This window comes from Pararge aegeria, chromosome 8 (assembly GCF_905163445.1).
Source record: "Pararge aegeria chromosome 8, ilParAegt1.1, whole genome shotgun sequence".
Taxonomy (NCBI): Eukaryota; Metazoa; Arthropoda; class Insecta; order Lepidoptera; family Nymphalidae; genus Pararge; species Pararge aegeria.
The window spans coordinates 13,327,078-13,350,145 of NC_053187.1; the positions used below are offsets into that span (position 1 = coordinate 13,327,078).

General features: G+C 34.5%; 1 protein-coding gene across 1 annotated transcript; it reads left to right on the forward strand.

The window, feature by feature from the left end:
• The first annotated feature begins 3,913 nt into the window (after positions 1-3,913).
• On the forward strand, positions 3,914-8,378 carry LOC120625643 (alaserpin-like). Its single transcript, XM_039892733.1, has 9 exons — positions 3,914-4,019; positions 5,121-5,215; positions 5,767-5,910; positions 6,117-6,320; positions 6,432-6,530; positions 7,217-7,357; positions 7,429-7,650; positions 7,753-7,897; positions 8,189-8,378. Exons 1-9 carry the CDS (start codon positions 3,944-3,946, stop codon positions 8,320-8,322), a joined length of 1,260 nt encoding a protein of 419 aa, XP_039748667.1. The 5' UTR covers positions 3,914-3,943; the 3' UTR covers positions 8,323-8,378.
• The last annotated feature ends 14,690 nt before the right edge of the window (positions 8,379-23,068 follow it).

Genomic DNA, 23,068 nt, shown 5'->3' on the forward strand with positions numbered 1-23,068 from the left:
CGAAGGTTTGAATGAGAAGAAGAGTCCGAAATAAAGCGAAGACGATCCCTTAAATAAGAGGGAGATATTTGACTACTAGGAATAGAATAAAAGAAGGACAATAGATGAAGTTATTATTTCAGATTAGGATTTATAGCTGATGTCTAGTAATCCGACAAGGCCGGTGTCTCCCCGCGTCCGATGTCCAGCGAAGAGCGCAGTGGATGGATCCAAATTTTAGCTTATAAGACCATTATACGAGTATGTACAGTTTATGCAATAAAAAAAAAAAATGAATTATGGAACGTCCATCCATGTATTGACGGCGACCGTTCACTGGGATCGATGTCGGCGTTGAAAGACCAGGACAGTATGATGTTTAATCCAAGCGCTTCTATGGCTCCGTCGTGAAGCGGTTCTACTAGCCGTCCTACTGACAGCTTGGGGTTTTAGTCGGTTAGTCTCCATCAGGCGCGGTGGTTTTGTACACCAAAAACAGGAAGGTGGCGGATAAAAGAACGTCACGTCTATCAAATAACATTTTTTATATCATGATTAAAGTTTTTTTTTTATTTCATCTTTATTACAAAACTTATACTGCCATGGAATGTAGAGCGTGAGGGTCACGACGCAATAAAATCCATTTTATGAATTTATTTTATCAAGCTAAGCCGGGAATAGGTACGATTTGTATACGAGATGTTTTGTTATAACTTTGGTTTTGAAGTTTGGAATTTAATTAGTCCTTTTATGCATAAACTTAATAATACATTTTGATTAAATCTGACCCCTTGGCGGCTTTATTATCGAGTCCAACTTCGCGAGGTTATGAAATTTTTGATTGTCCTTGAAAGTTTTTATGTTCTCGGATTTAAGTACCAATAACGGCTTAAGGCTCATGGTTGCCATTAAAAATTTGGATTTGTGTGTACAATTTACAGGCAGTGCTCCTTCTAATACTAAGTTTAATGCGTTCGCTGATGATGTAAACTTTAGAGATACTCGTAGTTACATATATGAGAACCACCATGCTTTACAATTAGTTTTTGGATAAAGGCTTATGTGATATTCTCTGAGTCTTAGGTAACAACTAGCCATTGGCGATAATAAACAAAGAAAAGACAGGGGTAAACCCTCAACTGCAATTTATGAGGTATCAGTTCTACTTCTTCCTCGCTCACTGATATAGAAATGTACTCGTAAAGCTAGCTGATGGGGTATTTCCAATATTATAACTATTATTTAAAAGGATTTTCATAATTATTATCTGCGATCGTCATCATTACCAACCCATTACTGCCCACTATAGGGCATGAATCTCTTTTGTGGATAAAAAGGGCTTAGTTTGTAGTCCACAACGCTGACCTAGTGCGGATCGGTAGACTCGACATGCCTTTCAGATCATTATTTAGAACACCCATCCATGCAGTGATAGTAGAACTTTTTGTGACCGAGCTCGTCCGGGGGAAGTACTGCTGCCTTGTTTTTCATACTGAGAAAATGCCTGACGCATACCACTAGTGGGAAACGGAGTAGTTATGTGGGACTTGCACCCACTAAAAACTCTGTGTGTCCCGCGATAGACTTATAAGTGAGAGCACGGGATTCACTTGCGTATATACTACCGCCATGCTAAGCCTTCACACGATCACTCGGATTGTATATGAGATAAAAAAGTGATTACAAATAGTTACGATTTTTTTTAGGTTTCTAACTGAAATATAACTTTAAATTACAATCATTCCAATGAATAGTAACGAGTAATACTTTTTATAGGTGTTGTCTTAGTACTCCTTTTCCTAATGATCTTGTATAGTGAGGAGTCAAATTTGACATCACATAGTAGTTTTAACTTTTCACACGTAGTTGCCATCGAGCAGGGATGGCAAACAGTTGTTACGTGTGCCGATAATGGCATGCGAGTAGAAATGTTGGGCACGCCATTAATTGAGAAGCTACCTATGTTATTCGCTTAAAAATAACTAAAGAAAAAATAACACTTACTATTTAAAAATGTTCGCTGTCCCTGTCAAAGTGTATCACGGCCAAGGTTTCGAAATGATAAGCCGTTGACAGCTAATATTATCTCACTGCAAGAGATAAAAAAAATCATAACTCCTTGTATTAAACAGTAATATGATTAAAAATAGATAAAACTCTAATAAGGTATAGGATTTTAAAAAATCTTCTATTAAAAAGAGTATGCGAACAAACATAAAAGAATATTCAAGATAACAAGAAAAAATGTCATATATAAATATAATATATAAATGCCTAGCTTGAATTAGCAATTGCGATGTTTATACAAGAACCTACTCCCAAAGAAAAGATGACATCATAATTTGTTTTCCTTATTTGATTGTTAGGATTGATATTTGCTCGTGCAGCCCTGTAAACAAGTACATTGATTGCCATGGTAACTTAGGCGAAAACGGGGTATTAATAAACCGGTTAGCTCTTAACCGTACATTAGGTCCCTGTGGCCACATAGACCGTAAAGCATTTTCAGATTAATGTATCAATGTATAAAGAAATAAAGTGACTTCGTAAAATAATACTAACTATATCGCTAAAAAACTTGGTGTCCTTAATAAGGTTAGGCGGTACTTCACGCCAGGTCAACGCCTCGCACTGTACCAGGCTCAAGTGCGAACAAGCATGGAGTACTGTAGTCACGTGTGGGGTGGCTCTGCCAAGTACCATCTTGAAGGTTTGGATTCGGTGGATCGACGCGCCAGGAGAATTATAGGTGACAAATCGTTAACACCGGCGAAACTACGAGTACATAGTCTCCAGCATCGACGCAACGTTGCCTGTTTATCGGTTTTTTGGATGTGGAACGCCCTCCCGGCAACTGTGTTTCCTGCCAGGTATAATTTGAGTACCTTCAAGGCTAGAGTGAATAGGCTTTTTCTAGGCAAGCGTGCTCCAACGTAGACCTCATCATTGCTTTCTAACGGGCATGATAGTCGTCAAGCGCTGGCCTATCGTTAATAAAAAAAAAATAAAAAAAATCCGCAGATTCCCTTATTGCCTTGATAATGGATAATATTATTTCCTATTCAACAGTTGGTTCAAACATGTTTCGTTTGAACCTCACAGGAATAGTTTCTTAATAATTTTCCTATTAATTATACAGTCTAGTAATACGAAACTCGTCTAATCTTCACTTTATTTGAAATAATAAAACATCTTGCAACTGAGTTGCTACGCGGTGGGTAATGCTAAGCCTTTTGTGATTTTTTTATTTTTTCCCCTCCGACAGTAAACTTGAGCCACAACAAAAAAAAGATTAAAAGAAATAAGTGTATGATCCTATTGAAATACCATATTAATATCATCCTGGCAAAAACAAGAAAGTATAACCATTTCAATAATAAGAGTCGTTTTTGTCTATATGTTTCTTGGAAAAATACAAAAAATCTTTATGGGATACCTCAATAATATATTATTGAGTATATTTAAACGATATTTTTCAAATATGGCTTTTATATTCGGAATAAATTTAGATTTGAACAGAAGCCGTTATATAGCTTTTGAAAACATTTAGAAAAATCGTTAAATATTTTTTATAATAATATGTTTTATATTGGATAGAAGCAGGCGTTACTTTGCGGAAATCCATGATATATTATCAAAATTAAGCTTAATTTGCTATAGCATATAAGCAGGAGAATCTGTGTGGTGTAATTTATAATTTCTTCAATCCTTATACTCCACACCAAACAGATCTTCGGCAATATACCCTCTACGCACGTTTCGCTCCGAAACCGGAGCATCCTCAGGAGATGTTGACTTTACAATGAATTAAGTTAACAGTGCAAGTTTTATTTAGACTTATAAACATATTATATTTTATTGCAGCCACAGACATTCATCATCGGTCATAACGACCGCAAGGCTATTTATGCCATACCAACAAGTAAACGGTTAACGTAGAACATATTATAACATAAAATTCTCGATGTTTAGATTAGTATGTAATCTGGATCCACGCGGGCCAGCCGGAAAGATGAGGCAAATATATTATATACTATGCAGTATGTACTTATTGTTTTTTACACTTCAATTCTAACTATATCACTATTAGTATACATCAAATAAGAATGTTCTTCGTATTAAAGTATTTTATATGTGATTAAATATATATTTCATCGATATACTCGCGTATTTTTTTATTTGATAACCTAATTAAATGTTTTTCCCTTAAAAATTAATATCTTCGGACTTCAATTGTGATACGTATTTGTTGTCAAGATTTGAAAGAAACAATGAAACCCTTACTCTTTTTTTAATATTTTAAAGCTAAAATATGAATGTATTAACTTATCGATTATAACCTCAGATTATGATGTGTTGTCACTAGGAGATTTCATTAATTGTAAAACCATCACACCGCATTTATCATTCATTTCATTTCAATAATTATCAATCCGCTTGTTTTATTTTATTTATATGTCCTGAAATTTTAATAAAGGTGCCTAAAATTTAATTTAAAATAAAATTGATAATTTATTTAGTCAGAATATATTCAAGCAATAGCTACCCTTATTAAGAAAGATGATTTTTTCTAAATTACATATTAAGAAAGATAATTTGTTCCGACAAAAAAATCTCTGTAAGAAACATTATTTACCTTGAGATACTATTTATTCAAATAAATATTAATTGTTGATCTCAACAAAACGAGCATCAAGGTTAAAAGTTTGCGTCATCAAATAGATCCTAAAGAAGTCAGACGCAAAGACGTAAACAATCAATTTATCATAAGTACTAATTGAGAATCACCGAACAAGAATCACCAGGCTGTAATATTTATACTTAATTGTATTTATATCGCTTAAAGTAATTGTTTTCGTTGTAATATTATAATAATGGGACCGACGAATGCAAATATTTTTATTTACATTTATGTTTACATAGTTAACATTTTATGGAATACGTGATGCTTTCCGGCAGAGTTGAAAGCTTGAAATTAAATTTAAATATATATTCACACTCATGGTTATTCTTTATTGTCACGTTTATCGATCAAAGCATCGAACCACCATCGTGTTTTAATGCTATATGCATTAGAACACCGTGGTGGTTCATCTATATCAGTCATGTAACCGAAATAAAGCAATAGTGTTAATTTGCAGTTATGCCGCTTGCCGTAATGGCAATGTCAAACGGAAGAAATACCGAGTCTCTTCTTCAAGATGGCAGCAATCAGTTTACAGCAAAAATGTTTTCTGTAAGTTTTCATTTAGAAATAAAAGTGAGATGATGGCGATAACCACATTCGTAAACCTAAAACTAAAGCTACGAGGGTTCCAAACGCGTCCTGGTCTAAGAAGAAGCCCACTACAAACTTAGGCCGGTGTTTTTTTTTGTTATCACCATCTCACAATGTCATTTAAAATTATTAGAAGAGCAACCTGGTAAGAGCAATAATTCACACCCAAGCTTTTTTATCGATTATGTAGTCCTTTATACTATTGTAGGACTTTTCCTAAGCTTTTTTATAACTTTTTTTATAAGCCTACGTTTAATACAAACTTTGAACTTTAATGTCCAAATAATTAAAATGAAGAAGAAACTGAACTGTAATCAATAAGCAAAAAGCTACGATTATTTTGAAGTATTTTGAATGAATCTAGTTTTTGTATGAAATTATGCACGCCGTTATCATTGTTAGCTGTTATTTTAAGAATGTTCCATTTTCACTGTAGTAAGTTAGATTATTTTTGTAGAAGTTAAGGTTTGTTATTTCTTGAAACAATAGTTATGGTTGAATTATTACAGGAAGTTACGAAAGCTTCACCCAAGCAGAGCATCATTTTATCTGCAATATCTGTCATGCCACCTCTTGCTGAATTGGCCTTGGCATCGGTGGATGAATCCCACGATGAAATTCTAAAAGCAATTGGAACACCCAATGATGACACTGTAAGTTGCCAATATTATTAAAACTCTTGGTAATTTTTTTCGTAAACATCCAAATTCACATAGGTACGAAATTTTTTCAAGCTGTTGTAACGCGAGTAAACGCGAGAATGTTAAACTATTTTTTTTTTTTCATAAAAAAGGAAGTCCCTTTCGTATGTACGCTCTATCATCTTACAATCAAATTAAAATCCGTTTTTATTTTTCAGACAAAAGCAGTTTTCTCATATGCAAATAAGGAGTTGAAATCGACAGAAGGCGTTACACTAACTACAGCTAATAAAATTTATATTGGAAATCATTACGAGTTGAATAATGATTTTGCTGCGCTATCGAAGGACGTTTTTGGTTCAGAAGTTAAGACTATAAACTTTGAGGAAAATATAAAAGCGGCAACAGAAATCAACACTTGGGTAGATAAATAAAACATTTATATAATTCAAATTATTATAAAAATTTGAAACTTATAAAGTTAAAATAACTATAATAAATCGCTACCATTTGAAATAATATTTTTGTTTAAGGTGGAAGAGCAGACAAATCATCGAATTAAAGACTTGGTCGATCCTGAAAGCCTCGGTGCAAATACAAAAGCTGTATTAGTCAACGCCATTTACTTCAAGGTATTATCAACACATTTTTGTAAATGGAAAGTGAATCGGCTTTACTCATGTTAACTTCTTGTAGTTTGTAGCAGAATATAAAGTATATGAGTTTCAAAACATTCCACAGCCAAATATGAAGGGCAATTTAGAGCACATTTTGCGGAGCGCTATTTTAGGCTCCTTAATACTGCCCCGGCGCGGTCTTCAGCAGATTTTAAGCCATGCATCAGCTGTTGATTATAGGAGAGTATTGCGTGGAACACTGTACAGTGTGCCCATTTGAATCACGATCACCACCGCACCACTCACCCCACTATAATATCCTTTAGCGAAAACTTATGGTATCTACCGTTGCACTGCAAAGCATTATAGCACCGCCACCGTAGATACCATACAATGCCTTAATCGTCCACATCTATGCTAGCGACTAGTCTGTCCTGAGAAATCCGGGGTGCGAAATCGAGCGGTTATAAGTGTTCAGGGCAAGAGGCCAGATGTGAGATAGACAGCCTTTGTCTGCCGAGGGAAGGAGGACTTGGAGTTTCTGGCTTCGGTAGCTACTTCTTACAACTGTTATCACCTCTGGATGTTCTGTAACCTTACAAATAAATATAAATTACCTACTAGCTCATTAAGAACAACTATCTTTGTTTATTTTAATGTAAATGAAACTTATTATAATATTTTGCTTTGTAATTTTAAAGGGGGGATGGGCAGATCCATTTGACAAGGCTTTAACGGAGGAAAAGGATTTCCACGTGAGCAAAAACAAAGTCATCAAAGTTCCCATGATGTATAGATCAGGGAATTATGGTTATCTAGAAAGTGACGAACTAAACTCTCAAGTACGTATACAATATAGCTATTTGTTATTTTTAAATTTCACAACATAATTTTTTTCTGCATTCAATTTCAGATGATTGAAATTCCATACAATGGATATCAAGCTTCTCTAATTGTTATTCTTCCAAGAGAAATTGAAGGTATTGAGGAATTATTAGAAAAGATAAAAGATCCACTTGTCTTGAAACAATCTATTGACAATGACTTGAAACAATCTTTTGGAACAGAAGTAGAAGTGAGCATTCCTAAGTTTAAAATTGAAACAACAACTAATCTGAAAGACGTTCTCATAAAAGTAAGTGTTTGGCTGTTGTACCATTATATAATATAATGTAATCATATTTGTCTATAACAAATAAATCTTAGTTTAATAACTGAACATCTATAATCTTTTCAGATGAATGTTACAAATTTATTTGAAGCAGATAAAGCGAAACTTTATAATTTGTTGAAAGACGCTGATGATTTATTTATAGATTCGGCTATACAGAAAGCCTTTATTGAAGTTAATGAAGAAGGCGCTGAAGCAGCTGCTGCGAATGGTAAAAATAAACTTAATTAATCCTAATATTATAAATGCAAAAGTGTATTTGTTGGTTTGTTTGTCCTTCCTACATGCCCAAACTAAGCAATCAATCAACTGGATTTTTGGCATAGAACTAGTTGTAATGTACGGAGAGTAACATAGATTACTTTTTATCCCAAGAAAACAAACAGTTCCTACGGGATTTTTACAAAACCTTTATATACACGAACAAAAAAACACTGGCAACAGCTACTTCTATCATATATTATGTTATTTTTGTACTCATTTAAAATAATTGCTTTTTTAGAATTCAACCTTGTTGGAGCCAGTTATGTCATCGATCCGAAGGTGCCCCCAGTTTTCAAAGCTGATCGACCGTTTTATTTTGCTATTAAAATGAACTCACTGACTTTATTCAGCGGCGTGATGTATGGAGCTTAGACTAATGAAACCTTATCATGTATTATCTTCGAAATTATATAACTGTGTATAATAAACCTATATTTTTCTTTTTTTTAATATATATAATATATGTATAAACATCCTTATGGCGTATGCGGGTTGTTAAACTACACACGCTTTTGAGAAGAACTATCATATAAGAAGACAGTTCAGGCAGGCAAACAGTCCTTATTACGTCTGCCTTCAGCGTTAAAGCAAATGATATTTATATGCTTAAAGCGCACATAACTCTGACAGTTAGAGGTGCGTGCCAGAGATTGAACTTATCATAATTTACATCCTCATGTCAACCATTGGACGTCCACTCCTGGAAATACGTCCGTTGTAGGAAGTTTCAAATACCTTGGATCTTGTGAGGCTTTGGTCCAGCGGTTTCCTGCGTCACGCTTGATGTCATCCGTTAACTACGTCAGAGGGTTACCTATGCTGCGTTACCGGTGCGTGGTCGCCATTCCATTACCTTGGAATCCCAATAACCATCCGTTCTCGGAGCTAAGTGCCCCGCCCATTGCCACTTCAGTTTCGCGACTCTTTGAGCTATGTTGGATACTTTGGTTCTCCTCATTCCTGATGACAATGAACCTAGGTTTAGGTTAAAAGACATTTATTCCCATAAAAAGACCTAAGTCACTTACATAGGAAACTTAATTTTCTACAATAAATTAATACACTTCGCCATTAGACTAAATTAAATTCAATTTTACTATTATCTACTCATTCAAAGTATTCGTCTTTAAATTTATTGGTATTACCTAATATATAAGAAGCTAATTTAGTTTTGAATACATTAAATGAGTTTACATTTTTTATAGGTATAGGTATTCTATTATAAACCTTACTTAACCTTAACCTTAAATAACCTTATAAGACCCACAGTTACCGACCACATTTCAGAACCATAGACCATCACTGGCAACACGCACTTGATGCACTGGCAATACCTCAGTACCTGGAGACCAATCTCCAGGCACTGAGGTATTTTTTATCGAACTCAGTACCCCTTCGAGGAGGGCTGAAGTCATAACCACTACGCTAGATATGTAAATTACTGAATACAAACTGGAAAAAAATATTTAATTTACCTTATCTTTGTCAGTTCAGAGTTAATAGACGGACGGTGAAATCACTAACAATTTAAAAAGCTATCCAAGAGAGCATGTAGCTGGCAGAATTAAATTGTCTCACCCAAGTAACAATGGGAAACTACTCCGGACACGGTTATCTTGTTATCTCAGTCCGCTGTTTTCTTTGCTCTGTCTCAAACCGTTTACACACGCTTCACTGGGGTACGATTCAAAAAGAATTTTCCCTTGTCTAATTACATGTTGTTATCTTTGTAAGATACATATAGGATTCGTTTGCAATCATTATCCCTTATGAAATATGTAGGTATGTTAAAAGAAGAAGAAGAAAAAGTCTTTATGGCACATACAAATAGAAAGCTAGGTTAACAAAAAAACTATAATATACAAAGGCAGCCTTATCGCTTGAAGCGATCTCCTCCAGACAACCTTTGGTTGAAGAAACATGTTACAGAAAACGGGATAGTGCAATATCCAAATTGTGCTAATATATACAATAAATACTAATACTACATAAATATAAATAAATAAATATACTACGACAATACACACATCGCCATCTAGCCCCAAAGTAAGCGTAGCTTGTGTTATGGGTACTGAGATAGCTAATGAATATTTTTTTATGAATATAATACACATAAATACTTGTAATATACAGATAAACACCCAGACACTGAAAAACATTCATGTTCATCACACAAACACTCTCCAGTTGTGGGAATCGAACCCACGGCCTTGGACTCAGAAAGCAGAGTCGCTGCCCACTGCGCCACTCGGCCGTCATAATGTAGTTAAAACATATATATTATAAACTTAAATACATATTACTATTTAAACATATATATAAGAAGTTATTTTAGATTTAAAATATATAGCAAAATACTTGTTTTTAAAACATTTTTATATTATTTACATACGAGTATCTTATCACCATTATCAACCCATTACTGGCACACTACAGAGCACAGGTCTCAAAATTAGAACGATTTAGGCCGTAGTCCACTAAGCTGGCCATTAGTAGAGTTCACTACGAGAACATTATGGATAACTCTCAAGCGTGCAGGTTTCTTGACAATGTTTTACCGTTAAAGCAAGTGATATTGAATTTATATTATAATAATAATAATAAAGCTTTATTTACATTCCTTACAATTATGTATATTATTGGCAAATTTTTTTTTTTTTCATAAATAAGTAAAATAAATATATATACTACGACAATAAACACATCGCCGTCTAGTCCCAAAGTAAGCGTAGGGGTACTAAGATAACTGATGAATATTTTTATGAATAGTATACATAAATACTTATAATATACATATAAACACCCAGACACTGAAAAACATTCATGTTCATCACACAAACATTTTCCAATTGTGGGAATCGCACCCACGGCCTTGGACTCAGAAAGCAGAGTCGCTGCCCACTGCGCCAATCGGCCTTCAAATAATGGAGTTAAATATAATTTTTCTTAATCTAAATTTCTTATTTTCTATTTATAATGTTTTCTTAACTAAGTAATATCTTGCCGTTATTGTACTTATACTATCTAATTTATAACATTTATTTAAGGACCCCCAGCGGCGTTAAAAGCCTCCTCCATATTTTTCCATTTGCACCTGTCCCTTGCAAGAGTACTCCATGTCTTACCCGCAACTTTCGCGATGTCGTCCTCCCATCTTTTCAATGGCCTACCGGGTCTTCTCTTCCAATCAATGGGATGCCAGTTGGTAACAATTTTTGTCCTTCTACTTATACATGATATTGAATTTAATAAATTAAAAACTCTAAAAAATGGGGCTTGAACTTGTTCCCCCCGAAGGGGAGGCCGAAGCCTTAAGCCATAACAACTTGGATATCACCGTTTCAATCCTCTGTTTGTATCTCCCCTTGAACAGCCTCGTTGGTTAAGTGGTTAGCTTCAAAAATACGTATCAGGAAGTCTGAGTTCGAGTACGAAGCGGACCATAGGTTGTTGAGCTCCGTTAAGCCATATAGGATTACTTGAACGATAAAAAGCTTGCGTTAGGTCAAACTTGGCTGCTCTGAAGTAGTTTTAATCAACAATGTGAAATGGTGATAACAGAAAAAAAAACCCTAAGTTCCACCATCTATCTCACAACTATGTAAAAAATTAAGTTTTGATTTCATTTAATTGGTTAAAGCAATAGGTAGGTAAATATATCGCAGCAATTTGGTAGAGGCGATATCGCTAGCCCAAACATAAAATATATACTTATAAGAGTCATTTAGCTCGCCAAGCCGCCCGCGCCAAACTAACTGCAATCAAAACAACTGTAAAAAAGTTGTAATGTAACAAATCTTGGAAACAGAAAAGTGCTTGTTGCTACAAACTACTTTTGTTAGGCTATCTAACTTTCCTCCTCTCGCTATTCGAAGACTTTAGTTAAAGGCTCTGCGTACACGGATCCGATTCGCAAAAGACTTTCCTGTTATAAAATCAATGCAAAACTTTGTAGTTAATTTCTTGGTTATTTATTTTTATTGATTATCGAATGCTGTCTTAATAGTAAACATTTAAACTGCAATCGTGTTGTTGTCGCATTATTTGAAGGTATACGCACATACTTAAAGTATATTCAGTGCTTTGTGCTATTTATAATATAATAAATGCCGAAATTCATTACTTAGCATCTGCATTCTTCATAGCTGATTTGTTCGCAATTAGGTGCGACAAATACTACTTTCTATCTCAGTAACACAAGTAATCTGTGTACTCGAGATATTCTTTCAAATATCTTGCAAAAAATTTAGTGAAAAATAGTTTTTATTTAGTTTTAAAAACGCCAAATGGAGAGTCCCTGCTTTTTGGAGAAAAAATTCAGTAGATCTTTGTTGCCAATAATTGCTTACGACGTTCGGTGCATAAAACGCAACTCTTCGACAGATTTTACGATATCACTGATGTTGCTGTACGTACAGGTCGCAATATGCAGTAAACAAACACTTTATCCCGTGCACTGGCAGACGCTCCTCTGCTAATCCCACTTTAAAGGAACAAAATACCGACTTCGGACGTTAGGGAATTTGTTGATCGGGATCGAAGCGATGTAGCAATAAACTGCGTAGTTAATATAAGGGACCGCTCTTAAACTTATGATAATAAGAATTAGGTACAAGTTCGTCAGTCCCTAATGCTATTTTATTCTGCGAACAAAAAAATAAGTTGGAGTTAATACATAATAAACATATTATAGGCCGGGTAAAGTTATTATGGTGCTCAATGAATATCATATTAGAAGTATCAAAAGCCGTAACGAATTGTTACATATTTGAAATTTTATTGTAAGTTATGCCAGAGCAATCTGCTGAGTTTCTTCTCGGTGGAATCTGCTTTCCGAACCGGTGGTAGAGTTACTACAAACAGACTGACTTGACGTTTCAAAAGTGCTTATAAACTAAGCCTACTTGAAATAAAATAATTTAGTTTTTTTTTAATTGATTTCTATAAATTGTCTCAATAAAATTGTATGTTGGTTGGTTCTACCCAATCCGTGGTCGCTCGTTATTTAGCTAAATTGTAATGTGGTGCTGACTGAATATCATATTAAAAGTACCTTACACCTAGTCATAATGAATTGTCACATTTTTAGTAATGACAGGTCACGCACTTCTAACTTTACTGAGTTATGCGCATTTTAATCAATTAAAATATCACTCGCTTCAACGGTGAAGTAAAACATTGCGAGGAAACCTGCATGCCTGAAAATTCTCCATAATGTTCTCGAAGGCGTATGGAGTCCTCCAGTCCTCAATGGGCCAATGTTATTGACTATGGCCAAAACCCTTCTCAATGTGGGATGAGACCCGTGCCCTGTAGTTAACCGGTTATGGGTTGATATGATGATGAAAGTCAAGTGTTTTTTAAAGGAACTACAGCTAAAAACTAATCCTTTTCTAAATGTAGTGGAAAAGAATACAACGGGAAACTCTATTAAGAAAAGTACAGGGTGCTTAACGCAGAGTTAAATTTAGATTGAGTCCATTCATTAGTCCGCCGAGGTTGTGAGAATGTCACCTACTAAGGATAAAAGTTTAAAGAGTTTAGTTAAAAACGAAAAACAAAATTTTAAATAGTTTTTAATTATCTTTTATAGCTATAAAAGACATTGTCTAGACTGACAGACAGACAACAGCCTAAAGGGCTGAATGTAGAAATTTGAGACTTCTGAGTATAAAGAAAACACCCTAAAAAACAAGAAGAATGAAAAACAAGAATTCCATGATATGGATAGAATGATAATTAAGGTTAATTTACTATGAAAAAAAGCAGGAGAGTTGTACGGTATATATAATTGATAATTTCTTCAATCTTCATACTCCACACCAAAAAATTCTTCCGCAATTCACCTTCTTTTTGCGGAGTATAGCAAATGAAGCTTCATTTTTATTGTACTTATATCAGGGAATTCTGCAAAGTAACGCCTGCTTCTGTACAATAATAGTACGAGGATTTTTTTAATCCTATCATTAAAACAGTAGGATAAAGTTTAGTTACTTTTTGAGACGTATAAATCAAATTTTGTTTTAAATAAAGAAACACTTGTTTTATACTATTTTTGTCTGGTGGGAGGCTTCGGCCGTGGCTAATCACAGCCCTAGCGACGTGCCGCTACGCGATTTGGTGTTCCGCTGCGATGTCGCGTGGAAACCGATTAGGGTATGAGTACCATACTCCTTAACAGGTTAGCCCGCTACCATCTTAGACTGTCTGATCACTTACTACCAGGTGAGATTGCAGTCAAGGGCTAACTTATAGTAGAATAAAAAAATATAGATTCCCGAACAGATGACGGAGGTGATTAAAGATTATCTGAAAATCCTTAATTTTTTAATTATGTACATAAATTTGGTACTTTCATAAGCTTTGCTTGTATCTTTCTTTCTGGAGACAAGCATAGGCACCAAGAGAAAATGTCTTAATCTCACGGGATATCAGAAATTCTACGCAGACGAAATTGCTGGCATCCGCTAGTACTTTATATACAGTCTTTTAAAGTCTATGTCTGGCTCTATCGTGGACCTTGCACTCAACGTTATTATAAAACCGATCAATAGTGGAAAAGGTGAGGAGACACAGCTCACATAAGTATTCGTCGCAGGAACTACGGAGCCAAAGCACAGTTTAGGGTCAAGCTTGAAATCTGATTAATTAGACTGCGCCACTGATCCTTCCTGAATTAATGAATACCTTTTATTTAAACCGTACCGAAGCTTCTTAAGATTCTACTCGTGAATGCTAAGATTTTCACTGTAGATTCGTATTTCGTGTACCCTTTGTTTAATTAATTAGAGACCAATTTTGACCTTTGCAGTCGAAAGTTTAAATTTATAAAGTTAAACTAATAAATATCGTTTATTTAAGTTAATGGAAGTGTTTGAAAAGTTTTATTGCCCCAAACTACGTGGGACTACCGCCTACTTTGTGCTCGTTGGTTTAAGTTGGTACTCAATGGGTAAATTCGTTTCTGAAGTTTAAGCCATTATTTAAAGCTTTTGAATAAATAATTAAAAAAGTATTAGTATTTAAGTTATTAATTGAATAGGAACTCAGCCCGGTATTCTGTTTAATAAAAAACACGTCCCCGGCAAGGTAGATTTTCGTTTCTAAATTTACGACTACATTTAGCATTTCATTACAAATTTGCGCCGCAATAAAAGCAACTTGATGATCCTAAGATTAAAGCGGGGATCTAAAATACAAGAGATATTTAGGTAATGGGATAGCTGTCCCTTTTCTTTATACATTTTATTTCTAATTGAGGTGGCCCTAAACGATTAGCCCGCTACCATCACCACCACTTACCAAGTGAGTGAATGGCTAACTTAAAGTGGAATAACAACAAAAGGATCATACCGTGCACGGACAAACACTTATTTACCTTACTTTTTTGACGGCCGACTGGCGCAGTGGGCAGCGACCCTGCCTTCTAAGTCCAACGCCGTCGGTGGATTCCCACAACTGGTAAATGCTTGTGTGATGATCATGAATGTTTTTGAGTGTCTGAGTGTTTATCTTTATATTATAAGTATTTATGTATATTCTCTGTCAGATTAAACCATGCCGCACTTTGCTTGCTAAAAGACAATTTCACAATGCTAGCTTTATAACAAAATTAATTTTACATTAAATATATATTTTAACTTTCCATAAATGTAGAAGTGCTATTATACATTGGCTTAGGAATCTATCCTACAGTGATGTAGAAAAGATAATAAAATGATTCTTCCTACTTCAACAGATTTTTTAAATAAGGCCCAAACTATAGACACACACACAAACACATACACACTCACACACAATTACACACACACACACACACCCGCACTAAATAAGTCGCTGCATGTTTTTATTATTTTAATTGACTCTCATTCTCCTTTTTTTTATTGGCATTTACTGTGTTCTACTTTTGTCTTATTGGTGCTATACATTTATTGTTGGAGGTGGGCGTTAATTGTTGCGACACAGTTTATACTACGGCAACAGTTATCGTGGCACCATGTTTATTGTGTCAATTCTGTACCCTTACCAATATTCTGAATAAATGCATAAATGAATTCTTCTCTTCTGTTCCTGGGCCTTTTCCGCACTTGGTTGGTCTGGAACCGTCCATTGTGCGTATGGCAACTGATGCGGCTCCCCGCTGGAAGAAGCTTAGCAGGCCGCCCAGGTCGCCGAGTGCTTCCTGGAGTGTTGCTGAGGAGCCAAGGTGTGCTGCGTGTTGTTCTGCTACTCCATTGCTCCAATCATTACTTGTATCGGTGTTTCTTCCGTCTCCATGTATGATCTGCAGAGAGGACTGTCAGTTATACCTAAAATGGGAAGGTGTTTGTTTAGCGGGCAGTGCCCTGTGATGTATATTATTCATTAAAATATTCATCAGTCATCTTACTACCCATAGGTATGCTTACTTTGGGGCTAGATGGCGATGTGTGTATTGTCGTAGTAAATTTATTTATTAAATTATTTATTTATTTATTAATTTATTTATTTAACGTCTCACGGCTTCCTCTCTAAAAGAAGAGACGGTTTTAGAGCATAGATTCACTACCTGCTCAAATGCGGATGCTGGACTTATTTTAGGTTATTTTGTTTTATTTGGCTAGTGGTAAGCGACTACAGAACTCGTGTCGAGCGGTAGGTACAGCGTCGTGGTTTCATTCCCCAGGTTAGGTCAAAACTGAACCGGGTGAAACGCATTGGGGGCAACGTGATGGGCATATTCTGTTAATGCATCCTTTTTGGGATATTAGTTGGCTGATGATTATGTTGATAATAATCAAAAACTTCTTATAAAGTTTGAACGCTTTTAAACAGGCACCTTCGTATAAATCAAAGTAAAACGCACAAAAGCAGAAACATTTAAATTCTTACCTTTCTGACAGTTTAATAAGATAATAAAATATGTCCTGAGCAAAGAAAAAGTTTGACTGTAAAAGAATTATTTTATCGGCCTTCTACTGTAAAGTTGGGTAAGTAATCTATTATGCAAAATTTCTGAAAAATAATAGACGTTATGATGACATAAATGGAATTAAGTTAAGCCATATTAACAAATCAATCTTAAAAGATGGTCATATGTTTAAAAGGAACTAATTTTGACATATATAATTTTGCGAAACTTTAACCTTTTACACTGTGCACACAACAGAAGCTCTCAAAAGATAAAAATAACCCCCATTTTGAAACATTCTTCAGTTGTGCTGTGCTCCTAGTGGTCTTAGCGTGATGCTAGTTAAAATAAAAATAAAAAAAATTGTTTAAATATGTATATTTATGTATATTTATATATATGTTAATGCCTTTCTCGATAAATTGGCTATCCAATACTGAAATAATTTTTCGGACCAGTAAGTAGTTCCTGAGATCATCGCGTTCAAATAAACAAGTTAACAAACAAACTTTCAGCTTTATGTATATAAGTACCTATAAGATTTAAACCTGACCTGCCATAATCAAATAGGGTATACAATAATTTGATCGTATTAACTTATGGCCTTGGCATTGTCCGCTTAAATTTCCGGTCAATTGTACTGAACTGTATTTTTACTTAAAATTCCATATTTCATAAACTACCATATAAAAAAATATATATTTTCATTTTTAATAAAAATATAAGTTACTTTTTTAGCGGACAACTACGTTATAATAGCTATGAGTACGCCAAATTGTGTCTCATTGATTGGCAATCAGTCGAGTGGTTTAAACTAATTTGATGGATCAATCAATTATGCACATTTTCCTTTACCATATTATTAAACAGATTTTCAGCCCAGATTAATAACCAACTTTAAATGAAACTCTCCAATCCTATCCTATCTACAGAGAAGAACAGGAAAAGCTATCATTACAAAATTCAATCTAGCTTCTGTAGATTTTGGATTAGATTGATTATTATTAATTTCGGATTACAGTTATTAATTTTTAAGTCAAAAATAAAGCATACCATGCGTCTAACATCGGTAATCATAAACAGGTACAGACGTGGACATTAAAACCCTTATTTCTATAAGAGCTCTCTACCAGTGACCCTAGGCAGTACGAGAGTTGCAGAGGGAAGAATATGTGGTTTATAGTAGTCGCTAACACATGGGGATGGAGAACACCAATATACGGGCTGGTATTGTGTTAAAGCAACTACCTAAACGATTTTATACCACTTCGGGAATCGAACTCAGGACCTCTTGAACCCCAGTTAAACATAAGCCAGCTGGCCTAGAACATATATACATAGACAATATGTTATTGTAGTGTTAGTGTATATATATATATAATAATATTTTAATCAACCATCTGAATTGTATAGTAGATTTTTTAGCAGAGATAGAAAAAATATTTTAGAGCAGCACTGTTTTTAACGCATTTATTGTATGTGCCGTATATTAACAAGGACGGTGCTTACCAGGCTCGATTTAGTTCAATTTGCGCGCGCACTGTGGCGATGAAATGCGACTTGAAAATTTAATGACACGGGTCCCTTGTTTCTACCCGTATTTGTAGGACTTAGGAATGAAATCTGGCTTTATAAATGCTACTTACACGAGTACTAAGAGACTTAAAGTCACACTACAGTCCACCCTACTCATTCATACTAACATTTTAAATGCAAAAGTCAGTCTGTTTGTTTGTTAAATATGTTCGACTCAAAATTTGCTAAATTTTGCAAAAAAATAGCCTAGCATTCTGAAAGAACGCATAAAATCTCCTTACCCTAGGATAAACACCCAGAAATAATTCACATGGGATGAATGAATACTCTTTTACTGCACACCAAATAAGTGTACAATTTGGCGGCCTTATCGTTTATTACATAGCGATCTCTTCCAGGTAATAATAGCGTGAAAAACACAAGTATACAGAAGGGGTGGGAGTGCATTTAAACGACCGATCGACGCAGTTGGCAGCAACCTTGCTATCTGAGTCCAAAGCTGTGGGTTCGATTCCCGTGGAATTGTTTTTCCCACTGGAAAATGTTTGTGTGATGAACATGAATGTTTTTCAGTGTCTAAGTCTGTTTATTATAAATATTTATGTATTTATGTAATATTTTTTTATTGTGGGAGGAGACCCGTGCCCTGTAGTCGGCCGTTGATATGATGATGATGATAGAGAAATTCCCGAAAAATACAAATATAATTAGAGGTAGGAGGTGCAATAATAAGGCGGCCTTATCGCTTTTATATGTGTTGCCAGACCAAGAAAACGGTAGGCTATTGATATCAAATGAACTGCAGGGAACGATTGGATGATCCGAGGCAAGGGAAGAGAAAAATGGAAAAGTTTGAGGGAGGCCATTACTCGAGAAGGGGCTCATATTTCCTAATAATAGATAAACATAACTAAATTTCAGTATAAATTTAGTTATGTTTATCTATTATTCTGACTTAACTAACAACGTACATTTTAAGGTATAACTTACAACATTTGTATCTAATGTAAGAGAATTGAGAATAAAAAGGCTTCTTATTTTTATTTTATATCGCTATAAAGCGATCTCTTTCAGGCGTTTAAGGCTTACCTTCTATGGTGCTGAAAAAGAGTCCCGGAAAGATGCAGACTTTTAGACTCCTCTTTGGATTGATAAGAACACAAATGAGCGGCTGGGTTGGGTTACAAGCTGTGCAAGACTGTGGAGTGCGGAAACTCCTATATATAAGGCACCAACAACTTATACATCAAGAAACATAAATTATATTAATACTAACGACCCGCCTCAGCTTCGTGCAATGTATGTAAGTGTATGTAATAAATTTAATGTATTTTTACGGAGTTTTAATATCTCTCCCGCAACCCGCCCTGCCGCCGCTGTTTAAATCTTTGATATTCTCTAAGATATTCATTTTAATGATATGATTTAATGATATGATGTATTTAATAAGATAAGTAATAATACTGCATTGTTTAAAATAGTTTTGTAAATAACCCATATTTTTTAAGTAAAATGTATTTTTTAAGTAAAAAAGATAAAAATGCATTGTGTGGGTTATCCTTTCGAGGTAAACAAATACCACCGCAGACTTTTTTGTAGACCTTTTGAAGATTACTGTAGTACATTATTTTTACATATCTAGTAGGGTTCAGCCAGCGTTTGCAATGTAAACGCAAAAATATGTGTTAATTACGACATCACGTTAGAAACTTCTAAAACTAAAAGTGTTTCTTTCATGTTTCTTGCATAATATGCATGTGTCATACATATTATAAACCTTCCTCTTGAATCTATTAAAAAAACCTCGTCAAAATACGTTGCATCGCTTAAAAGATCTAAGCATATATAGGGACAGACAGACAGCGGGAAGTACGTTGGATTGCTTAAAAAATCTAAGCTTCATATATAGGGACAGACAGAGAGCGGGAAGCGACTTTGTTTTATACTATGTAGTGATGATACCAATAACACAGTATAATATTGCTTGGTTTATTTTTTAATTTAATTTGCAGAGGTCTCTTATCACATAGGAAAAAGGCTTATAGAGCAAAGATGGTGATGGTAAATTCCTAACTTCAGGGTGCTAATGTTAACAGAAAAACCTAGTATGTAAAAATTATAAGCCGACCCGGGAATAGAACCCAGGACCTCGTATTGTATATTTAAACATGCTAACCAGATGAGCAAGATTAAAGGACAACAGGCAAAATAGCTTGATATGTTTAAAAATGCAGTTAAAGCTTATTATTTTGCGCAATAAGACGACTGGTTTTTATTTTTATATCATCAATTCATTAATATAGCTTATCATAATATATATTAGTTTATAATTTTTATATTATATATATATATATTTTATTTTATGTTTTTATTTGCGTATATTTTGTTTTTGTATTCGTATGTAGTTATTTAAATGTATCCGCCTTTTGTATTCTACTCCAGTTTTTGTGTTTCTCTCTATTCGTCCTTTTTTTTCTTAACTGTGTAGTGGTGTACAAATAAAGAGTTTAAATAAATAAATAGGGATTTACCCTATCCTTACTGATCACCTAGGATCTGGCTCTAGATGGCATTGAATTCTTAAATGCCCTTCTTAAATTATAATTAACAAGAAAAAAATTTTTTGACGTAAATTTTCATGTGTACATTGTATGACATTTTTACGTCACAAATTGTGGTATTTAACGATTAGAATATAATAGAGACAATGGGTACAGCAATAAATCCTAATTTAATTAATTTTCCAAATACATCGTACCTCGTGACGTCACTAAAACAGTACGGCTATAAAGATAACAAGGGTGGTGAAAGGTAGGGCGCATTAATCTCCGCGCCGAGCGTTTGTTCATCTGACAGCTCATTGGGGAACAAAGCATAGTCCATCAGTTAGTTTTCACAGCACTATCACTTAACAAAGTGGTGCCGTAATGTCGGACACACTACGTTTGCGTATAAAGGTTTTTCACAATGAATAAGTTTTATGATACATACTTCAATCTGGCAACTTTAGTAGATAATTATAATAATTTTGTTGCCTAAATATTTTATGACACATGCGACAATTATTCATTTGTGTGTCTACCATGTAATAGATGTAATATGCTTAACACAACAAACGTTTAGTTAAACAACTTTTTTTAATAATGTTTTTGTTAAGGAAACAACATTAAAAACTGAAATCGAGGGCACTCATGCAAATCATTGCCGATTTTTTTTTATTCCTGTATAAGATAGCCTATGATTGCAATCTCCTCTGGTGAGAAGCGGTGAAGCAGTCTAAGATAGCAGCGGGCTAACCAGTTCAGAACCCTAGAACAAAACTTTGTATGTAATTTTACTAATCAAAGGTTGTACACAATTTGCTATATTAAAATTAGAAAGAAGTAGTCGTCACTCTTAAGATACGATGGACATAAATTTAATTTGCTTTGACTTTTTGTTAATTTGTCATAGATAATCCGCATTAACTTCTTTGATGTCGCGGATTTATTATTTATTTTAACATAATGTTTTGTATGTGTTAAATACATAACATTATTATACAAAGATCTTATGTTTGGTTATCGCAGATTATAGCAATTAAACCAAATTTTGTTTTCATTGTTGTTATTTGATTTGTTATCACAATAAAAATTCAATACTCTATAAAGATTATGACTATAGAGCAACTTTTGAGTTTCTTACCTACATCTTTTCGGAACCATCAGCCTTGCAAATCTGTGGTAGAGTCACTAAGTAGCAGACAAACGTAAAAGTAACTTTTGTCTGCTACATAGTGCCTGAAAAAAAAGTTTTTATATCAAGCTGTTTAAAATATTTTAAAATTATATTGTATTTAAATAGTTTAGTCAATTAAGGAGCAACGCCATCATATATTTTTGTTGAAATCACTTGACTCGCATACTTTATTAAAAAAAACATATTTTTTTTAAATTTACTTTTTTCCGGAACAACAATCACAACAGTTAGTTAATAAAAACCAACATTCCGTCCATCTGTTTCAATACCAAGGTATATGAATTACAGAACTATTTCTAATTTTAAACACACTTCTACATTTGAAGTACAAAAATACCTTGTCTTCTAGATAAACATGACGTACGATAGTTTGTACAGGAAAAATACCTTTAGAGATGCGAGAGTGGTAAACGCTATCTCGGAACTTCATGCTCGGAGTGTTTGCAATGCCAATGTTAGGAATTATAGCGATCAGCTTCTTTCTCGGCGAATAATATCTAGATGGCCCCTGGTGTAAGTTTTCAAGTAAACTGAGTGGCATTATAGTAAACTTATCTGTTTGTATGGACGGTCAAATATCGTGATTTAACATCTTTCAATGCTACGTTTTTTTTTTTTAGGTATTCGTACACATTTACGTGATGGGAGGGTTTAAGTCATACAAAGCCTAGCATTGTTCTCAAAGCATTGCTCGGTTCATCATTATCATCTTCAGAGGACATAGATATGATGTAGGGAGTTCCTAATTCCACGGTTTTGTGCCGCTTGCGTAAACGACCGCGTTGGGGATCGGCTAATGTTCCGATTTACCGCATATCTTGTACCTATTACATACATACAGTCGGTATGGTGGTAACTAGCCACGGCAGAAGCCTCACACCAGACCCGGCAGAAACCTTCCATCAGACCAAATCTAGGAAAAAATTCAGTCTCTAAAATTTTTTTTGTAATAAT

Bases quoted from the DNA above. Each gene is read 5' to 3' on its own strand.
- LOC120625643 (XM_039892733.1), top strand. From the start codon at position 3,944: ATGTTTAGATTAGTATGTAATCTGGATCCACGCGGGCCAGCCGGAAAG. The intron at 5,911-6,116 runs GTAAGTTGCCAA...TTTATTTTTCAG, and splicing joins GAACACCCAATGATGACACT to ACAAAAGCAGTTTTCTCATA. The intron at 6,321-6,431 runs GTAGATAAATAA...TTTTTGTTTAAG, and splicing joins CAACAGAAATCAACACTTGG to GTGGAAGAGCAGACAAATCA.